Below are 18911 nucleotides of genomic sequence, written 5' to 3' on the forward strand. Positions count from 1 at the left end.
CCACCGCGCCGGTCTCGCGCTTCGTGGGTCCCGCCTCCTACCCCTGGCGCTGCTGTTGTGCGTCTGCTGCTGCGGCGAGCGCGCGCGGGGCGGCCCCTCGGCAGGTATATAAAGGGTCTCTGGGCCAGCGCCCCTAACGGATTATGTCAGTGTCTCCCGTGAAGCGGCCGAAGATGGAGTCGGCGCTGGAGCAGCTCAAGCAGCACACCACGGTGGTCGCGGACACCGGCGACTTCCACGGTGAGGTCACCCCCCCCACGAGGCATGAGGGGCCCGTTACCCCCGTTAGGGCAGGGGGCGGTCCCAGTCCCCGTCCCCGTCCCCGTCCCCCGTGGCTGCTTCCCTCCCGCCACTTACATGGACAATGGGCGAGGCCGCCCCCCCACCGGTCACGCGCACGCGCAGGGGGTGTGGGGGAGGGGAGCCCGGAGTTCTGGCGGGCTCGGCTCTGGTGAGGTGGCTGCTCCAGGGGTCTGAGCGCTGGGCGGGACATGCGGGCTCCCCGGCTCGCTGTAACCCCTGGGTGCCGCCGCCCTTCCCGCAGCAGGCGGCTGGGGGCCCGGTCCTTCCTCTGCGGCCGCGGGCGGCTGCCGCCTGCCCTGTAAGGGCCGAGCCCTCCGGCTCATTCCCTCCCCCGTTCCCCGCGGGGGGGGGGGCTTTGCCACTCAGCTCGTGGGGTCCAGCAGCAGGGCAAGGGATACCTCCCGGCGTGGGGGTGGGGAAGCTGCTTGTAAGGGGAAGCAAGGTCTGGCCACTTGCTACTAACAGCCTCTTCCTTGCAGTGACTTCCTGTTTGGTGAAGTGTAACCATGCTAGCGAGCTTTGGGGTCTTCGTGGGGGGGCTCAGTGTTTCCCACATACACGAACATCCTCACCTGTTAACTGAGAAAAACATAAATGAAACACTGTGAACGTTCACCATGGGAGATAATCTGTAGTGGGAAATATTCATTCCCTGATGGAAGGGAAGAGTTAGGATAGGCTATATCTACACTACCACTTATGGCAGCAGAAGGTATGTTGCTCAGGGGTCTGAATATCCCACTTCACTGAGCAACATAAGTTACACCCGCATAAGTGGTAGTGTGCACAGTGCTATGTAAGCGGGAGCGCTTCTACCTCTGGCATAGCTACTACAGTACTGCTACTTTTTTGGGGTGGATTAATTATGTCACTGGGAGCAGCTACACAAGAGATCTTACAGTACTGGTACAGCAGTGCCACTGGGAGCTCTCTAGAGTAGACAGCCTAAGTATTTTGGTTTAAGGTAGAGGTGGGCAAACTACGGCCTGTGGGCCACATCTGGCCTGCTGGACCATCCTGCCTGGCTCTCGAGCTCCTGGCTGGGGAGGTTAGCCCCCGGCTCCTCCTCTGCTGTCTGTCGCAGCCCCCCCCCAGCCTCAGCTCACTGTGCTGCCAGCGCTCTGGGTGGTGGTGCTGCAAGCTCCTGCCAGGTGGCGTGGCTGCCAGTCCTGCTGCTCTGAGCGGTGTGGGGGGGGTTGGATCAGGGGCAAGAGGTCCTAGGTGGGGGGCAGCAGTCAGGGGACAGGGAGCAGGGGGTGGTTGGATGGGGCAGAGGTTGTGGGGGGGGGCAGTCAGGGGATGAGGAACAGGGGAGGTTGGCTAGGTGTGGGAGTCCCGGGGTGCCTGTCAAGGGGCAGGGGTGTGGATAGGGGTCTAGGCAGTCAGGGACAGGGGGGGTTGAATGGGGGTGGGGTCCTGGGAGGGGGCCGTCAGGGGAAGGGGCCAGGTTGTTTGGGGAGGCAGAGCCTTCCTTACCTGGCCCTCCATACAGTTTCGGAACCCCCATGTGGCCCGCAGACCAGGGCTGGGCAAACTTTTTGGCCTAAGTTGTAATCTACTTGGAGAACATAACCTTGTAATAAAAAGAAACCCCTTTGTTAAACTTGGCTAAGAGTTATTTGCCTAAAGCTGTTTTGTCACTTGTGTGCTGTTATGAAAGATTGAAATGTCCCAGTTGCTTAATGTGGGATTGCACCTATTGAGGGGTGGTGAGTCTGCAGATGGAGAGGATAAGTGCCTTCTGCAAATTGTGGTCAGTCTTGCAGGACACAGTGGGATCCTATGGTTATATGGAAGTGCAATTTGCTAGTACAGAGAAGAGTTGGACTCAACTCAAGAACACTGAGTAAAACTATATAAATGCATCAGGAACTGAAAAGACTTCACAACAGGAGAGAGGCTGGTATTGTGGTGAAGGCCCATGAGCAGGAATCACACATACATAATACCATCTTTTCTACACACTTCCTTTGTGACTCACTTGGGAAGTCAGCTGTCCTATGATTCAGTTGCTTCAGGTATAAAATGAGGATAATATCTGTCTCATTCTGATTAGTTTTGTAAAATAATTCTAGCTCTCTGGATGGAAGGGACCATAGAAATCCAAAGTAGTAATATGAAATTGTTAGCCTGGCATGTGTGGGTACATGTGTGTTACTGGAAGTGTGGCCTCACTGCAATAACCTGTGTAATGCGCTTATAAACAAATGTATAAGTATGACCTACCAGCACTGACTTTTGAACTGAGATCTTGAAAAATTGTTTGCATTATTAAAATCTAAGGATGGTTGTTTCAAAGTGTATGAAACTATTGTAGCCCTACTCTTCTAGTTACTGTTATTACCAGAACTCTTGAGTGCACCTATCTTTATATTGATAATGGAAACAAGTGAAGGGCTCTGAGCTAGCATTTATTACCATCAACAAGTAGTTAATTTTTATATGTACCATAAATCTTGTTTAAATTATCCATTTGGGAAACTAATGGCCCTTGGTACTTTTAACACCCTGATTCTGATTCAAATATTTCATCCTGATCAAATCAGGGTTTGGTAAATTCACTGGAAATAAATTTTACTCAGATGGTTTTGTTTTTTTAATGGCTTGTATAGTTTTCTCATGGTGAAGCAAAAAATTTGAGAGGCAGAGAGGAGTTAAAGAGGAATTTTGTTTACTTTAGCATGAAAGAGTAAGCCCTTTTGTTAACTTAAAGGGTGGGGCTAGATTTTTTTTTCTGTACAAGACATCTTAAACACAAATGACTTTATACAATACTCTTTAAATCCATGTTAGTCTGTATTCGCAAAAAGAAGAGGATGACTAGTGGCACCTTAGACTAACCAATTTATTTGAGCATAAGCTTTCGTGAGCTACAGCTCACTTCATCGGATGCATTCAGTGGAAGTGAGCTGTAGCTCACAAAAGCTTATGCTCAAATAAATTGGTTAGTCTCTAAGGTGCCACTAGTACTCCTTTTCTTTAAATCCTGTAGCAATACACAGTGTGCTCAATACACTTAAAATTGAGGATTTGCTTCACCAGCTTCAGTGAACTATAATGCAGGCTCAGTTAACTTAGTCTTGAATTATGTTTTAGTTTTGTGTCCAAAGGCTTTTAGTAATGGGAGTCTTCTATTTAGTGACTTCTGTTAAGACCAAGAGTATAGTACAGTAGTTTTGGTACAGTACTTGGGCTTCATCTAAGATCCAGAAAAAAGTGGGGAACAGTTGCTGGGGTTCAGTATTGGTGACCCAAAATCAAAAAGACAAAGTAAAAATAGTTTAAATGAGTTTTTTTTTTTTTAAGGCATTAGAGTAGGTTCTACAAACCTGTTAACTCCTGATATGGCATGCTGGCTTCTGAGCATCTTAATTGACCCCAAGAGTAGGCCTTGTATGGTAGAGAGGACCATAGGGCAAAAGAGTATAGAAAGAGCAGCCACAGCAAGGTTCCTGCAGCATGAACTCAGTTGTGCTGAAGGTAGCTGAGAGAGCAGACCTTGCTGATGGGAATGGTTACTAAAGGTAAATAAATACAAGCAGTGAACAGTGGATACAAGTACCAGCAGGGAGCAATAGAGGTTTAAGTGGAACAACAGGATCATAAGAATTTTCGGGGGAAGGCAACTACTGTGGAAACCACAGGAATTTTAAGGGAGAATTTCTCAGGCTCTGATTTGGCCAGGACACAAGTCCACACTCTGATCCTTGGGCAGACGTGATCATCAAGAGCCACATGAGAGCTTTAACTCCCCCAATATCTTGGTTTTAGCTAATTGGACAACAAAATTTAATGCATGTAAAATTTTGAACCAACTTGTGTTTTGTGCAAGCCACAGTCCTCACAGGAGGTGTCCAGCTGCTATGGGGACAAAGGGATTAACTCTCCTGAGCATTGGCTACCTTTCAAGTCAGTCTCATAACTTTTGTACAAAGAAGAATTAGTTCTTATAATGGTGCTGTGTCCTGAACCCAGATGTAACCCATTTATTTTGTCGATACATGAATTATTCATATATTAAATAACTTGCATAATGTGTCGATTTCTGAATCTTCAGCACTATCAAGTATGGCTAGTGGTGACCCTTAACAGAACTTCTAGGACCTCATGTCTGAGCGTATGGGAATTTAAAACATTGACTCTGTAGCCTTGTCTACAGTATGAAATACCTATTATCTGTTAGCAACAGGTGCTGAGCACTGTCTAGCTGCAAATTTTAACCATGCACTTTAAAACCGTTCTGAACATAGTTTGTGCTGGCTACATTTGCGGTTAGTGCTTGGGACTGGTTCAGCTGCAGCTGTTGACACCAGTCACCAGCATTGTGTTTTTTCAAGTGTTGACAAATAAATATTTATTGCCCTATATAGTAGGGAAAATTGCTGGTGTAAGGAGCAAAGGACCAGTCTAGTCCTGACCAGTGTGTTTCCACTGAAACATTGGGCCAGGTGCCTCTTGTCTCCATCTGCAGAAAAGTGATGTTCCCAGCAAAAGCGAAGAACACCTGATAAATTATTAAACTGTTAGTTTCAGTCTGCTGCTCTTGTTGGTGCAGCAGTATGGGCCGGGCCAGACCAGCATGTTCTTATTCTTCTGCACATTTCTCCAGCCAGTCAACATTAAACAGATGCTGTAGCAGTGAGCAGGATTCAGAATCCCTAGTTAAACCTTTGCTGAAAACTTGTTCTGGAAGGCTGAAATGTAGCCCCTTACTATAGGGAGCTAACTTTTGAACTCTACCTTCAACTGTGACATCATAATTAGTGACTGGAAAGTGCTGAATGACACTATGCTTCTAGAGGGAGGGGATACTGTAAAAGTCAGTCCTTATATACCCACATGACATCAGAAGTCATACATTTGCTTTTTATCTTTAGCATAATTGAGTTTTGCAGACTTCAGTAACACATGACATGCAGTATATATGTTAGTCCTAGAAGATACTTTACACAGATGTGTATTGCAAATGAGCTTTATCAGTACTTACCCATCTTGGAGTTGCATTGTGTTGTCAGATAAAACATGGAGGGTGAATGAAAACTTATTCTTTCCAGTTTATCTGAAGGACCTATGTTTAAGATGAACGTGTCCAGAGAACCAGGATCTTTACTTAAAGGAAGCTGCTAGGAAAGTGTAGCTTTCTGTACAGTGTATTCAAACATGATCTGTCAAAATTAAGTAGAATTTTCTAAAATGAAATCTCCCTCCTGGAGTGCAAAGTATTCAGAAAAATGAATTGGTAATTTTTCATAATTTTGACACTTAGCTCTTTCAAAATACCTTATGTCCTCTACAGTGATCTCTGCTTATAAAACTATTTGCTGAGTCAAACATTGCATGCCAGGCTGCTCAGCTACTCAGACATGTTAGAACCAGACAGAGTACAGTAAGAACCACTTTGTGGTAAACATTTAGTGTCACCTGAAACGGGTTCTCAACTTTTCTTTGAGGTCTCCCCCCCCCCCCCCCCAAACATGCTGTTAAACTCCATGGCCCACCTGTGTCACAAACTGCTTTTCTGCATATAAAAGCCAGGGACAGCATTAGGGGGTAGCTATCAGGCCAATTGCCTGGGGTCCTCGTACCACAGGAGCCCCCTCAAAGCTACATTGCTCAGGCTTTGGCTTCAGCCTTGGGTGGCAGGGCTCAGGGCCCTGGCTTCAATCCCAGGCTTTGGCTTTCTGCCCTGGGCACCAGTGAGTCTAATGCTGGCCCTGCTTGGTGGCCCCCCGAAACCTGCTCGCAGCAGTGATGGACACAATAAGGACCTATATAAGATAGATGAGTAACTTCTACAGAATCTTGACCAATGGTTTGTTCCTCTTTGGAAACATTAGAGCTTAAGTACTAAATAAAACTTGCTTGATCTTGTCATTATAGCTTTCAGTCACCACTTTGTCCTGTGGGTCTCAAACTTTTTGTATTGGTGACCCCTTTCACAGAACAAGCCTCTGAGTTTGAGAGCCTCTGGTATAGACCCTTTTGGCACCATTCCCCGGACTTGCAGACAGCCTCTTACTGCACCATTCCTGCCTCAAGAAAACACTTAACTCTGATACAGATTTTATTGCTTAAGAGGCATGTTAACTGATCCTACTACTGTAACATAATACTTCATTGGTCAGGCTGGGTAACCTGTTTTAAACTAGGAATCTTTATTTTTGTAGCAATTGATCAGTACAAGCCTCTGGATGCCACTACAAATCCATCCTTGATACTAGCTGCTGCTCAAATGCCAGCTTACCAGGAATTAGTAGAGGATGCTATTGAGTATGGAAAAAAACTTGGTGGGTAAGTAAGACCATTAATTTAATTAGGCTTAGTTATGATAGCTGATGCCTTATGTAACTATTTGCAATAGCATCCATAGTATTCTGTGGCCTTTTTATAACTTAAGCAAACATGAGTTTTGCTCCTTAAAACTCGCAGTCTAGAAGACTGGCTAACAAAGTGTGGGTGAAGGGATGCAGTTTACAAATCAGCGAAGATGGTGACAGGCCACATGTGATAGGTGTATAATCCAGTGTGAGGTTTTGTCCTTAGCACTGTAAAGACTATCCCCGATGAGTAGTTTCTGGTAAACATTATGCGTATATCTACCTAGCAAAGAAAAACCCATGGCTTACCTGTGCCAGTTAACTCTGGCTCCTGGGGCTCAGGTTATGGAGTTGTTTCATTGCTGTGTAGACTTCTAGGCTCAGGCTGGAGCCCAAGGGCTCCAGGAACCTGAAAGGTGAGGGGGACGCACAGGGTCCTGAAGGCCAGGCTCCAGCCTGAGCTGAGAAGCCTACATAGCAATGAAACAACCCTGCAGTGTGAGCCTGTTGGCTGGCATGGGCCAGCCGTGGGTGTCTAGATGCTGTGCAAACATACTCTATGAAGCGAAGTGAGTCTTTTCTAATTCAGATCCCTTTTGAAGTAGCTTTGTGAGCTTGCTCAGGAAAAGCATTCCATGAATAGGCAGCATCATGAAGGAAAGCACAGATGTTTATGGGAGGAAGAAATGGCGTATGGACTCTGGTAGTATTGGTGAAACATAGATGGGACAAAAGACCAGAGTGGATAAATAGGGAATGGGAGAATTACTCAGTGATTTTAAATGCTTGAACTGAATGTGGAGGGAGCCAAAGATTTAGGATACTAGCTGCAGTCTTTCATACATTTCACTCATTAAATTTTCATTCTTTCAGGTCAGAAGATGAACAGGTCCAAAATGCAAGCGACAAACTTTTTGTGGTGTTTGGGGCAGAAATACTGAAGAGGATACCAGGTCGTGTGTCCACAGAAGTAGATGCAAGGTTTGTAGGCATGTTGTATGCAATTTGTAACCAAGATGTTCCTAATCTTCTGATCTTGTAATAGTGAAATGTTCAGAGTTTAAATTACTACCTTTTCTGTTTTAATTGAACTGTGAAGTCAATTTGCCTATCTAGGTTTTTACTGTATGCTAGACTAAACTAAGTGTGAAATAGGGTTACTCTTCAAGGCAGTTGTAAATAGGATTCACCTTCAGCATAGTTAAGGCACAGAGCACATTCTCAATCTGTCTACCATTCTTCTGACTTAAAGAAATTCAGGCTTTCAATTTACTTGATTTAAACTTAAGAGTTGAGTTGTATCTTTTCTTTGCCCTTCTCCCACCAAAACTTACAAAATGTCACACTGGTTTTGCTTTAACAGCACCTGGGGTAAGGCCTGTTAACTTCCTTGATTCTTTTCTACTTTTTCAGAATCTAAATTCTGTATGAAAATTAAAGCAATAACTTTTAATCTTTCCTTGAGAAACATCCTGGGGTTTTCTTGAGCTCTGGGCCCACTCAATCCTAGAGAATGTTTTACAATTTTTTAATGCTTTGGTAGCTTTTGAACTACAGCCCCAAGTAAAAAAAGCTATTATTGGGTGTTAAATTTTAATACAGGATGCAGGATAGTTCTTCGGATTATTATGGCTAAATTAGAGCCACTCTAATAGCCACTATCTCTCCATGTGAGAGCATGTATCAGTCTACCATTATCTGTTGGTGGAAGCTAGAAAGATGGATCTGGGATATAGACTTAAATGTTTGTAACTTGGTTCAATGCCTTTCTTGTTTCAAAGGTTGTCCTTTGATAAGGAAGGAATGATTAAGAGAGCTAAGCGCCTCATTGACCTTTATAAGGAAGCAGGAATTGGTAAAGATCGCATCCTCATAAAACTGTCATCGACATGGGAGGGGATTCAGGCAGGCAAGTAAGTGTCTGTAGCTGGTATTTACTTTAATGCTTCTAATGGCTGGTCATACATTTTAAAAAAAAAATCCTCTCAATGTGTTGGCTGTTTTGAGAACCATTCACTAACCATTCAGTTAGTGGGGTTAAATCTAACATGAGCAAGACTTTTTTTTTATTTGAGTTGTGGGACAAAGATACTCCTACTAGTGCTAGATCATTGCTTTAGAGCTCATTAATGTTATAGTTCAGTAACTAGTGACAGATTTATTTATGAAGTTTATTAAACTATTTGATTGTAGACTGAATGGAGTGGGAGGACAGACTCCATTCTAAGATGACCCTTTTTTTGCAGGGTTCTGGAAGAGGAGTATGGGATCCATTGCAACATGACCTTACTCTTCTCCTTTGCTCAGGCAGTGGCCTGTGCTGAAGCTGGGGTCACCCTAATTTCCCCATTTGTAGGCCGTATCCTGGATTGGCATGTTGCAAACACAGACAAGAAGACTTATGAGCCCTCAGAGGACCCAGGTAAGCTTGCCTTTGAATATAATTGAAAAAGTTCACTACAAGTTATCTTTTTAAATCTTCTCTTATGAACACTACTCTAGAAAATACAGTATTTGGGTACTAAAATTTACAATGAAGAATCTTTGCATTTTAAAACATTGTCTTGAAAATCACCAGTGTTTTCTTCATAGGGGTGAAGAGTGTCACTAAAATCTATAATTACTACAAAAAGTTTGGCTACAAAACTATTGTGATGGGTGCTTCATTCCGAAACACTGGGGAGATTAAAGCGCTGACAGGCTGTGACTATCTTACCATTTCACCTAAGCTTCTGGGAGAGCTCAGTAAAGAGAACACCAAGCTAACTCCCACACTCAGTGCTAAAGATGGTAAGTTAGTTTTCTTTCCTTGTATAATACAGATTTGTTCCATAATCCTGAGACTCCTCTTTACTACTGAACATAGCTGATATATGGAAGAAGCCAGCTTTGGTAAGTGGTAGTACATAGCTTCAGCTTAAACTTAGTGCTTCTTGCCTCCATCCAAACTTTTTTAAAGGGGTAAGACTTTGCTGATCTACCTAAGAGATACAGTAATTGCCTTGTACTGTCTTCATGACCACAGTGGCCATCAGCAGTCCTTGTGGCACTGCTGTTGAGGGAATCCAGTATTCTCCACACCTTTGATCTAGTATGTAACCAGTTATATTCCATTTATTTACTATCTTGGGTCCTTTTGAATGCATTAGCCAGTAACTAACCCAGATTCAAGTCAAGAAGACAGATTCAGTTTAAACAGTGATACTTCTATTAAATATCAATGGGGTGGGAGGGAGAAAACACCTCTAATTTGTATCCTGGGACTTGACAGTTTTTACAAAATCCTTTAGAGCAAGAAACTTAGCTGAACACTAATTTTGCAAGAATGTAAGTCCTCTAAAGGACTTCAGATAAGGCTAGAAGAGATCATACACCTATACAACAGTCAACATTTGCAACAAGAGTTTTTAAAAACTGGTCTCTTTTGAAATGGTACTAAAGTGTTGCAACTTGTTTGGTTTAGCAATGTTTCGCTGTGGTGGTTCTTGCATGTGGTCCTGGTAGCTGTACCATTTTTTCCTTCCTCTTACATTTATAAACAAATGTTAAATTACAAAATTCAGAATGGGAATTATGCACAGCTGCAATCATGAGCTCTATTACTTAAGACTGTAAGCAGTTGGCAGGCTTGTTATCAATTGAGCTTTTGTTAGGCATCTGCTGAATAATCAGAACCAATTGTTTGCTTGAGTCCTTGCTCACTCCTACAGAATGTTTTGTGTAATTTTTTTGTACTGTGGGCTGAAAGTTTAGTGCCATTTAGGAGCCAGATATAAACAAAAACACCAATGCCTTAGCCTAAAATTTAGACTAACTGGATAACTTCCCCTAAGGTAGCAGTTCAGAATCAACCATATCTGCACTTATTCCCCCAAATGTGGTCACACTAAGTCTGACCACCTTGTCAGCAGTGTTTGGAAAAACCTTTTAAACTTCAGCTAATGTGGAGGGGGCTACATAAGGGAGTTAAAGGAGCATTTTATTTTTGGATCACAATCTTTTGTATTTGAATTAGACTATTTTATAGATTATCTATTACAACTCCCTTTGTATAGCTCAGACATCTAACCTTGAGAAGATCCACATGGATGAGAAGACATTCCGCTGGGAACATAATGAAGACCAAATGGCTGTGGAGAAATTATCAGATGGGATCAGGAAATTTGCTGCTGATGCAGTTAAATTGGAGAGAATGTTAAAGGTAATTGCTGAATTCTATGCTGCACTTGTATATACCTATATTCCAGACCCCTCAGAATGACACCAGCTGACCCACACATGAGGTGTGATGCTGTCTTGATTTAAAGCAGTGTTTATTCTGGTAGCTAGGCTTGTATACAAACCATATTTATCACAATTTGCATTAGGTCACCATTCCTATGTGCAAAGATGGTTAGCTGCCTAGATAGCATATGAAATGCATACTGGGAGTCTTTTTTTCCAGTGTATATGTAATTGTCTTGTTGTTGTGCCTCCTGTGAACGCTGACTAATGCAAGATGTAAACCAACATGAATGTTATCCCAAGTGCAAAGCAGTATTTATCTAGTAGCTAACCAAGACTGCACTACAGCTAGATGTGAGTCAGCGGGTGACATTGAAGAGTTGGTATGGCTGTCAAATTCCTGACATAGAATCTGAAAATTAAGTTTCCACCTCAAATCAGTAATCTATATCAGTATTGGTGTCTGAGGCACACTAAAATTCAGTACTTTCATAGTGATTAGGTCCAACTTTGGCAGTAAAACACAGGATGCATGGGGGAAAATGTTGAGTAAGGTGCCATTTTTATAGTCAACTATTTTAAAATGCCAGTTGAAATAATTAGGTGAATTAATAGTATCTTGACTGTACTAACTCTGCATGTATATTTTCATATCAGTTGTAGACACTGCTCATGTTGACTGCATAATTACTATGGTACTGGCTTAGTCTGGTGTCAAAGCACTGCAGTTTCCAGACTTATCTAGGACTCCTATTGGAAATACTAACTGCAGATTCTTTTTTTTCCTAGGAACGAATGTTCAGTACTAAAAATGGAAAGTAGACAAACCAAAGTTCCTGCTGGATTGTGATGGCTGAATGAGTGGGATTATTAAAAATGGATGTACAAATACCTGTAAAGTCTTATGCTATGTGTGGAGAGTTTTCTGTATTCCATGCTTTTTTTTTAATCAATTTGCAAAGGGACAGACTTCAATTTGTAGCAATTTTGGCAATGTATTAAAATAGTTTGTGTAAAGTTTCACTATTGTGCACTTGTTTAGATCAGTGTTTACATATTGCTGTACTCCTTGCCACCTCTTTTCAGCTTAATTCTAGTGAAAGTGGGTGACTTATCTCAACAAGTAGCTAACTGTTCTTAAACCCTTAAATGTACCTCCAGATGATACTAGGGAAACAAACTATTTTATCCTGGAGATACTTACACAGCCTCCAAAACCACAGTACATATGTGAGTGTCTTTCCATTAAAATAACTAATCAAACTAACTTCTCCAGGCTAGGAAGATTTGTCAAGCTTTTTAATCTATTATGAGTATGGGTGTGATTTTACTGAAAGAAAGCTAAAGACTTTTGTATTCTGGAAGTGGGGTGAAGTTGTCACTTGTAGCTGTGTTTCCTGAATCCCAGGCCAGGAGCCTGTCCAAATACCTCATTTATTGTAAGTGGACTTAATACATTTCTTGGTTTGTTTCTTTTAGATGTTGTGGCTGTAAAAGCATGGAATAGCAACTTATGAATTGTGTAGCAGTTGAGCCCATGGGTTTTCCTCACTCCTTTCACTGATCTAGAAGCATAAAGTAACAGTTCTGAGGTGCTACCCCATTTTATAGCTGAAGAATAAGGTTAAGACTTGCTCAGACCTACGCAATGATTTAGCAGTTGAGCTAGGTATAGAAGGTTAGAGTCCTGCCTTGGTCATACTTCACTTCTGAAGTAAGAGCAAGTATTTTATTCCCTGGGGGTAGTTTGAGATTACCAGTGTTCACTTGCATTGTGTGTGTGCATGCCCTAGCTCTAGCAAACATTTGAGGCAGCCTGTCCAGTGGTTTGGGACCCTCATTTTACAGGGCCAGGACACACACCACCATAGGAGTGCAGATTTCAGACCTTTTCCCCACTTGGTGTTAAATCTTTCTTACCAGTGGCTTTACAAGACTTGCTATTTTCAGTTGACTCCACTACCCCACCCCATTTCCTTATGTATTGGACTAATTGTTGCTCAAAGAGACAAGCTTTTGAGCTTACACAGAACTCTAATTTACACCAGTAAAGGAACTAGAAGACAGAAGCCTGCAGAAAGAAAGCCAGTATTTGATGGTACAAGGCCCTGAAAGTCCATTAAATCAAAGTTGCCAAGCTTGATTTCTTATATAATGCACATTCAAACATTTTCCTAAGGAGGATGGATATTGGGGAAGGAAGGAAAGAGGAGAGGGACAGTAGTGTCAGGAAAACTCCTCACAAGGTAAATGGCAGAAATGTTTTGTCTAATGAGCCAGACAACCCCCATTCTGCTGCAGAGCTTCTATACCTGTTCCTAACAGCTAGATAATGCTGCCTGGCTGTAGAATTCAGAGACAGTCCAGTGTTGCTGGAGACTCCAAGCTTAAACCCTACCATTCCCTTCAGGCTCAGACTAGAAGTTCTGCAGCAAACAGCAGAACAAGTTGGTGGTTCTTTTTCTCCTGCTGCCTTTGGTTTTGTGCAGTAGTAACTTGGTTTCAGCTTCTAGCTCCCTTGCTTCAGCTGAGGCCTCTAATCTCTGGTTCCTGTGGTGCAGCTTCCCCATACTCTACCACACTGTACCTTAAGCCTGACCTGACAGGAACACCTTCTGGTGCAGAAGAGGTCTACCCCTATAGATACCATGTCAAACCTACTGAACTGCCACTCGGGAGGCCAGCCACTATTCCTCTGCAATGGTAGACTGAGACCAACTAGTTTCATGTATGTACTAAAGGCATTGCTGCTTTGGTTGTGAGACAAAAAAAAAGTTGGAAAATTTCTACTTGTCCTGAGAATACTGCTCCAGTACAAAGATTCTAGCACAAATGTTTAATCATATTCTACCACTTAATGACCAAAAATCAGACAAAATAATCAGTCCATGCTGCATAAAGCCTAAAACATTTAAAGGCATTTTATGGAGGTACATCAACACTTTGACTTGACACTCAAAATCCCTGCAACTCTAAACAATCAAGCAGCTGAAATTATTGAACCATCACTCCAACCTGGTCACTTTACATTAACTTGAAATTCTGGAACAAACTACTCCATTGTTATTGCCTAGTAAGTGACCAGTTCCAACTAGTCCCATCTCAACAAGGTGCCTTTTTCCATTCTGAACAGCTCCCTGTTATAGCTTCCTCCCCTTCCAAAAAATGAAGCCTTTGTAGCATGAGAGCATATACTCCCATTCCTCTAAAGAAAGGGCTATTCCTCCTAAAACACTTGTTAAACTCAGTGAGTTCTCTTTCTCTGGTGCAGAATGCTCAGGGGAGCTCAATCAGTGCTTGGCTGCTTCTGTCCTTTTTGCTGTATTTTCTTTTCTGGTTCATAATTCAATCTGCCTCCTGTCTTATTAGTTTATAGGGGTCCAATTATATGTCAGGAGGATGTGGCCCTAGGTTGACACAATTAACAGTTTCCTGATTAAACTGATGTTAACTCAGTAAATTATATCTGAACTTTCAGCCTCCTAAAAAGCAGCACTAAACTTGTACATCAAGAACATCTGCTCTGTTACACCCATGCATTCACATTGAACAGTACAAGGAAAAAAACCCAACAAGTAACAGGACTAGTCATCATTGTCAGTAGGTAACTGTGCAGAAGGTTGGTGACCTAATTTAGCTAAGGCCAGAGGGGGGGAATGCTCCTCTTATGTTGGTGTTAGCACAATTCTGCTAGAGAAGAAAATGCTCAAGCACCCCAACAGCACAAGACAGAAGGGGCCAAATTCTTCCCTTGAATGTGTACATGTAACTCACTAACTTTACTGGGCCCTGAGAGCAGAATTTGGTTCAGCAAGCCTTATCTGCATTCAGGTGCTAGCACCATGGAAGAAGGCGGCTGACTGGTAATTTTCACTTTCCCTTGCATTCTGTAATTCAGTCACACTCAGAATCATAGAGCCTTTGCTGATCTCCATTAATGTTTTTAGAGGCAGCTCCAATTCCCACTGAAACCTAATAGTAACTTAACTTAAAATGAATTTGGATGCAGAGAATGGGTAGTCAAGTGTTCAAACAGTGTCCCTGGGGGTGCTCCACTTCAGGTGCATCTGTGCCTTTGATCAGAGACTTTTCAGTAAGCGGTGTCTGCTCAGCCTAGGCATCCACATGCCCATACTGAGGATATATAGAGCTGCATGGGAAAACTGCATTCCTTCTCAGCTGCCCTTCAGCATGAGACGGAGGATCAAGTATCCCAGCTTCATTCTAGGCATAAGATACAGCAAGGCAAGCTTAACTTTCTGTGGATAAATAGCCCCCAGAGGTCAAAAGCCAGCACCTTAAAAAGAGAAAAACCAAGCCCCTGAAAGGCAAAATCCTACTGGTTTTCCCAACTGAAGGCCTAGCCAAGCTTTTAAAGGAGAGTTTGCAGACTGCCTGTAGTTAAACAGTAAAAATACATGTAGGACTCTCATCATGCAGGCATTAGGGTTGCAGGCTGTACTCGGAATCAGGACAGTCCCATAGATTTCAGAATGGCAGACACCTGCAAGCAAGAGCCAAGGCCCAGGAATTTAGCTCTCCCACAGGGCAGTAAGCAGCACTGCACTAAGAAGCTTCCCTAGCCCCAGAACCATTGCCAATCTCTGCCAAAGACATTCCCCTCCCTCCCTTGGATGACCTTGGGCAAGCCACTTAATTTTTGTTTCCGGTGTAAAACCGATTGTTTTTCTGTCTTGTCTCTTCAGAACATGAGCTCTTTGGGGTCTCTGTAGAGCACCTAGCTAGCACAATAGGGTCCTGGTCCATAACTCAGGCTCCTAAACAGTACCACAATACAACAATAGAAATACTTCTGGAAATGGAGGTCACTGCAGCAAGGTCTTTCAAAGAAAACAGGACAGTGAGGTTTTCCTTAGAGTCAAGACACGCTTACAACTTTCACGCCTTTTCTGAACCAGCCCACACCTCAAGAGGCACCAAGCTTGAACCAACTGCCTACCAAAGCCAGGGCAGGGCAGGTCAAAAAGCAGACAACTTTCTGAGTGCTAGCACAGGTTTTAGGCATCTGCAAACCTGTGGAGTGTTTATCCTCTGCTAAGAAGTGAGCTGAATCTAAATTATAGTGAGGGAGAGTCTTCAGAAAACAACTCTGTAGGTTCTCTGGTTTTTGACTTCAGTTCTAGAATATACATTGAGGGGGTAATGCTCAGTTCCTACTAAGCTACTTTGTAAACTCTGAAATTCCAAAACATGCAGCCTTAGTCTACATGTTAAGTGAAGTATACAGTAAGTTATGATTTCTTCCAACAAGAGACAGAGGCCTTTGTTCAGTGAGGATAAACTACTATTGTGTAAAAAGAAAAGGAGTACTAGTGGCACCTTGGAGACTAACCAATTTATTTGAGCATAAGCTTTCGTGAGTATTTTCCACTGAATGCATCCGATGAAGTGAGCTGTAGCTCACGAAAGCTTATGCTCAAATAAATTGATTAGTCTCTAAGGTGCCACTAATGCTCCTTTTCTTTTTGCGAATACAGACTAACACGGCTGCTACTCTGAAACCTACTATTGTGTGTGATCGCTGTCATCCAACGGCTGCATTGCACCATACATGAGAGCTGCAGGCATGTCCGAGCTGGCAAGGGGTACAGCTGCAAAGGGACTAGCCAAATTAACTGGAGACCTCTTAGAGCACATAAAGCAAGAGCAGGGATGTAACTATGAGATTTTTAAGAATGTGGTTCTATATATTACTGTCAATTAACAGAACCGAGAGTATGGGGCAGGAACCAGATCCTTGGCTTCTAGTCTGATTATCTGTTTTGCTCTACCTTGTTAAGAGCTGGATCCAGGAAGCCATTTACAGGACATAACAAGCAGCCCGCTGAACATACTAATTAGTTAAAATGCTACGTATTAACAATACTACAACAAACATGGCTATGACAAACGCTTCCATAATATACACCAGTGGTTCTCGAACTTTTGTGCTGGTGACCCCTTTCACATAGGAAGCCTCTGCGTGTGATCCCCCCTTATAAATTAAAAACACGTTTTAATATATTTAACACCATTATAAATGCTGGAGGCAAAGCAGGATTTGGGGTGGAGACTGACAGCTCGCAATCCCCCATGTAATAATCTCACGACCCCCAGTTTGAGAACCCCTGTTATACTCTATCTACTCCCACGTCTCTGTACAGGGGGCATGGCAGGGATGTGTCCAAGGCAAGGTTGGCGTATACCGTGACTCCAGCTGATCCTTGGCTGTTCTTAGATCGAGGACCATTTCGGCCTCAGTGATGCTAGGATTGGTGTAGAAAAGTGGTTTACAGTAACCTCCCTACCCTATTTTGCTCCCGCTGCCCCATTTAACCCCCCCCCTTCCACCCACCAACCCACACACACTTACTTTTCTTCTTAGCAGTGAGCTCAGCAAAACTGACGATTTGGCCGCAGATGTTAAAAGCTAGATGTGTGCGAATAGATAGCCATGGTTGTGCTTTTCCTCTTGCTTCCTCCTGAGAGCCACCAGTGTTTGCTGTGGGGGGGTCTTATTTACATAAAGCAAAGCAGTGGCAATACAAGCCATTAGTAGCAAACCAGAAATCCCATGCTGTGGAGGGGGGTGGGGGGGCGTTTAGAATTTGGGAGTAGTGGTTTAAGGACTTGACATTATGGTGCTGTTATTCCTCTATGTTCCTTCTACAAATCTAAACGATGGGAACTAATGGCACCACAGCAGTAAGACACCATCAGTTCCTACCAATGGGCAAAGTGGAACACTATCACAATGCAATCTGACCTGCCTTAACACCCTTGAACGCAGTGGGAGGTTTGGCTATGCAAGGCATACAAGATAAGGCCTTCTTGTTACCTCTGAAGTCACTAAGGATGGAGACATTGCTGCACTGGAAGAGACCATTGGTCCAGCTAATCTAGTATCCTGTCTCCAGTAATGTTCTGTATAAAGCACATGGACATTTTTGCAGCAGTATCAAGGAGAGAAGAAAGAGTTCCCTTCTGAGCCCTCCACAAGCAATCAGCTTTCCTCCTCTGGTAAGAAGCTTTTATTCATGCCCATAAAACAGGGTAATCCATCTCTGAACCTAGCTCACCATGGGCCTGATCTGAACCCCACTGATGTTAACAGGAATCGTACCACTGATTACACTGAGCTGGGGATCAGGCCCTGTTTGGTGTTCCTGTCCCAGTGGGTTCCACAGGTTACTTATATGGTTTTAAAGAAACGTATAAATGAATTTAAAATGGGATTGAGCCCTGGAGCCTGACAGCCTCTAGCTGCAGAAGAGGTACAGCATGAACAGCTGCAATGCAAGTTTCCTGGCCCTGCCACAACAATGCTCTTCGTTCTTGACCATCTCTAGGGACAAAAGGGTAGTCCTTTCTCCACATCCACCCCATGCTTTGGTTCTCTGCTGCCAGGACTAGCTAGCATCATGGTTTGTATGGCATCTTACCACCGAGAACAGGACTAAAATCACCCATGTGTTTCATCTAGACCAGAGTCGTCATGTAGGATCAACATTTGGTCATTGTCAAACTGGGCCAGAGTTCAAGTAATCGAGAGAGAAATCCTGTTACCCATAAACTTTAGCAATCTGGTCCCCTCCCTCTTTCTTCCCTGTTCACAGTGTATTGCATTTCTATTTCATTGACCATCCTTGCATTGTAGGACAGGGTAAACAGGAGCACCGAATGGCCTTGGTAACATTCCCTGGGCTCAGCTGGTGAAAACTGGTAGAACTCCATTGAAGTGAATGTAGTGATTACAATTTAAACTTGCTGAACACTGGGTCCGTTTATCGAATCACATGCAGTTCTTCAGAATGAGAAGGGTTAATGTAATTGTAAAGTAGGATGGGGGATTCACATGGACATGACTAAGTCCTTCTTTCAAACAGAATTAGGAAAATAGACATTGAACAGAAAAATCTCAAGTGACAAATCTGACCTGCAGCCTGCAGATGGACCGCTGCTGTCCTTTCAAACAGTGTGAGGAATGTTTTTTCCATTACAATTAATTTAGCTTTTTCAAAGTCACCGTATCATATGGCAGGCAATCAAATGACCATGACAGCTAAC

The 18911-nt window shown here is 43.2% G+C and overlaps 1 protein-coding gene across 1 annotated transcript; it reads left to right on the plus strand.

Annotated features, from left to right (window-relative positions):
- Positions 1-12047, plus strand: TALDO1 (transaldolase 1). Its single transcript, XM_074956904.1, has 8 exons — positions 1-240; positions 6471-6594; positions 7494-7601; positions 8402-8533; positions 8867-9042; positions 9213-9410; positions 10676-10821; positions 11634-12047. The coding sequence occupies exons 1-8, from the start codon at positions 144-146 to the stop codon at positions 11664-11666; spliced, it is 1014 nt and encodes a 337-aa protein (XP_074813005.1). The 5' UTR covers positions 1-143; the 3' UTR covers positions 11667-12047.
- Positions 12048-18911: the final 6864 nt, after the last annotated feature.

This window comes from Natator depressus, chromosome 6, assembly GCF_965152275.1.
Source record: "Natator depressus isolate rNatDep1 chromosome 6, rNatDep2.hap1, whole genome shotgun sequence".
NCBI lineage: Eukaryota > Metazoa > Chordata > Testudines > Cheloniidae > Natator > Natator depressus.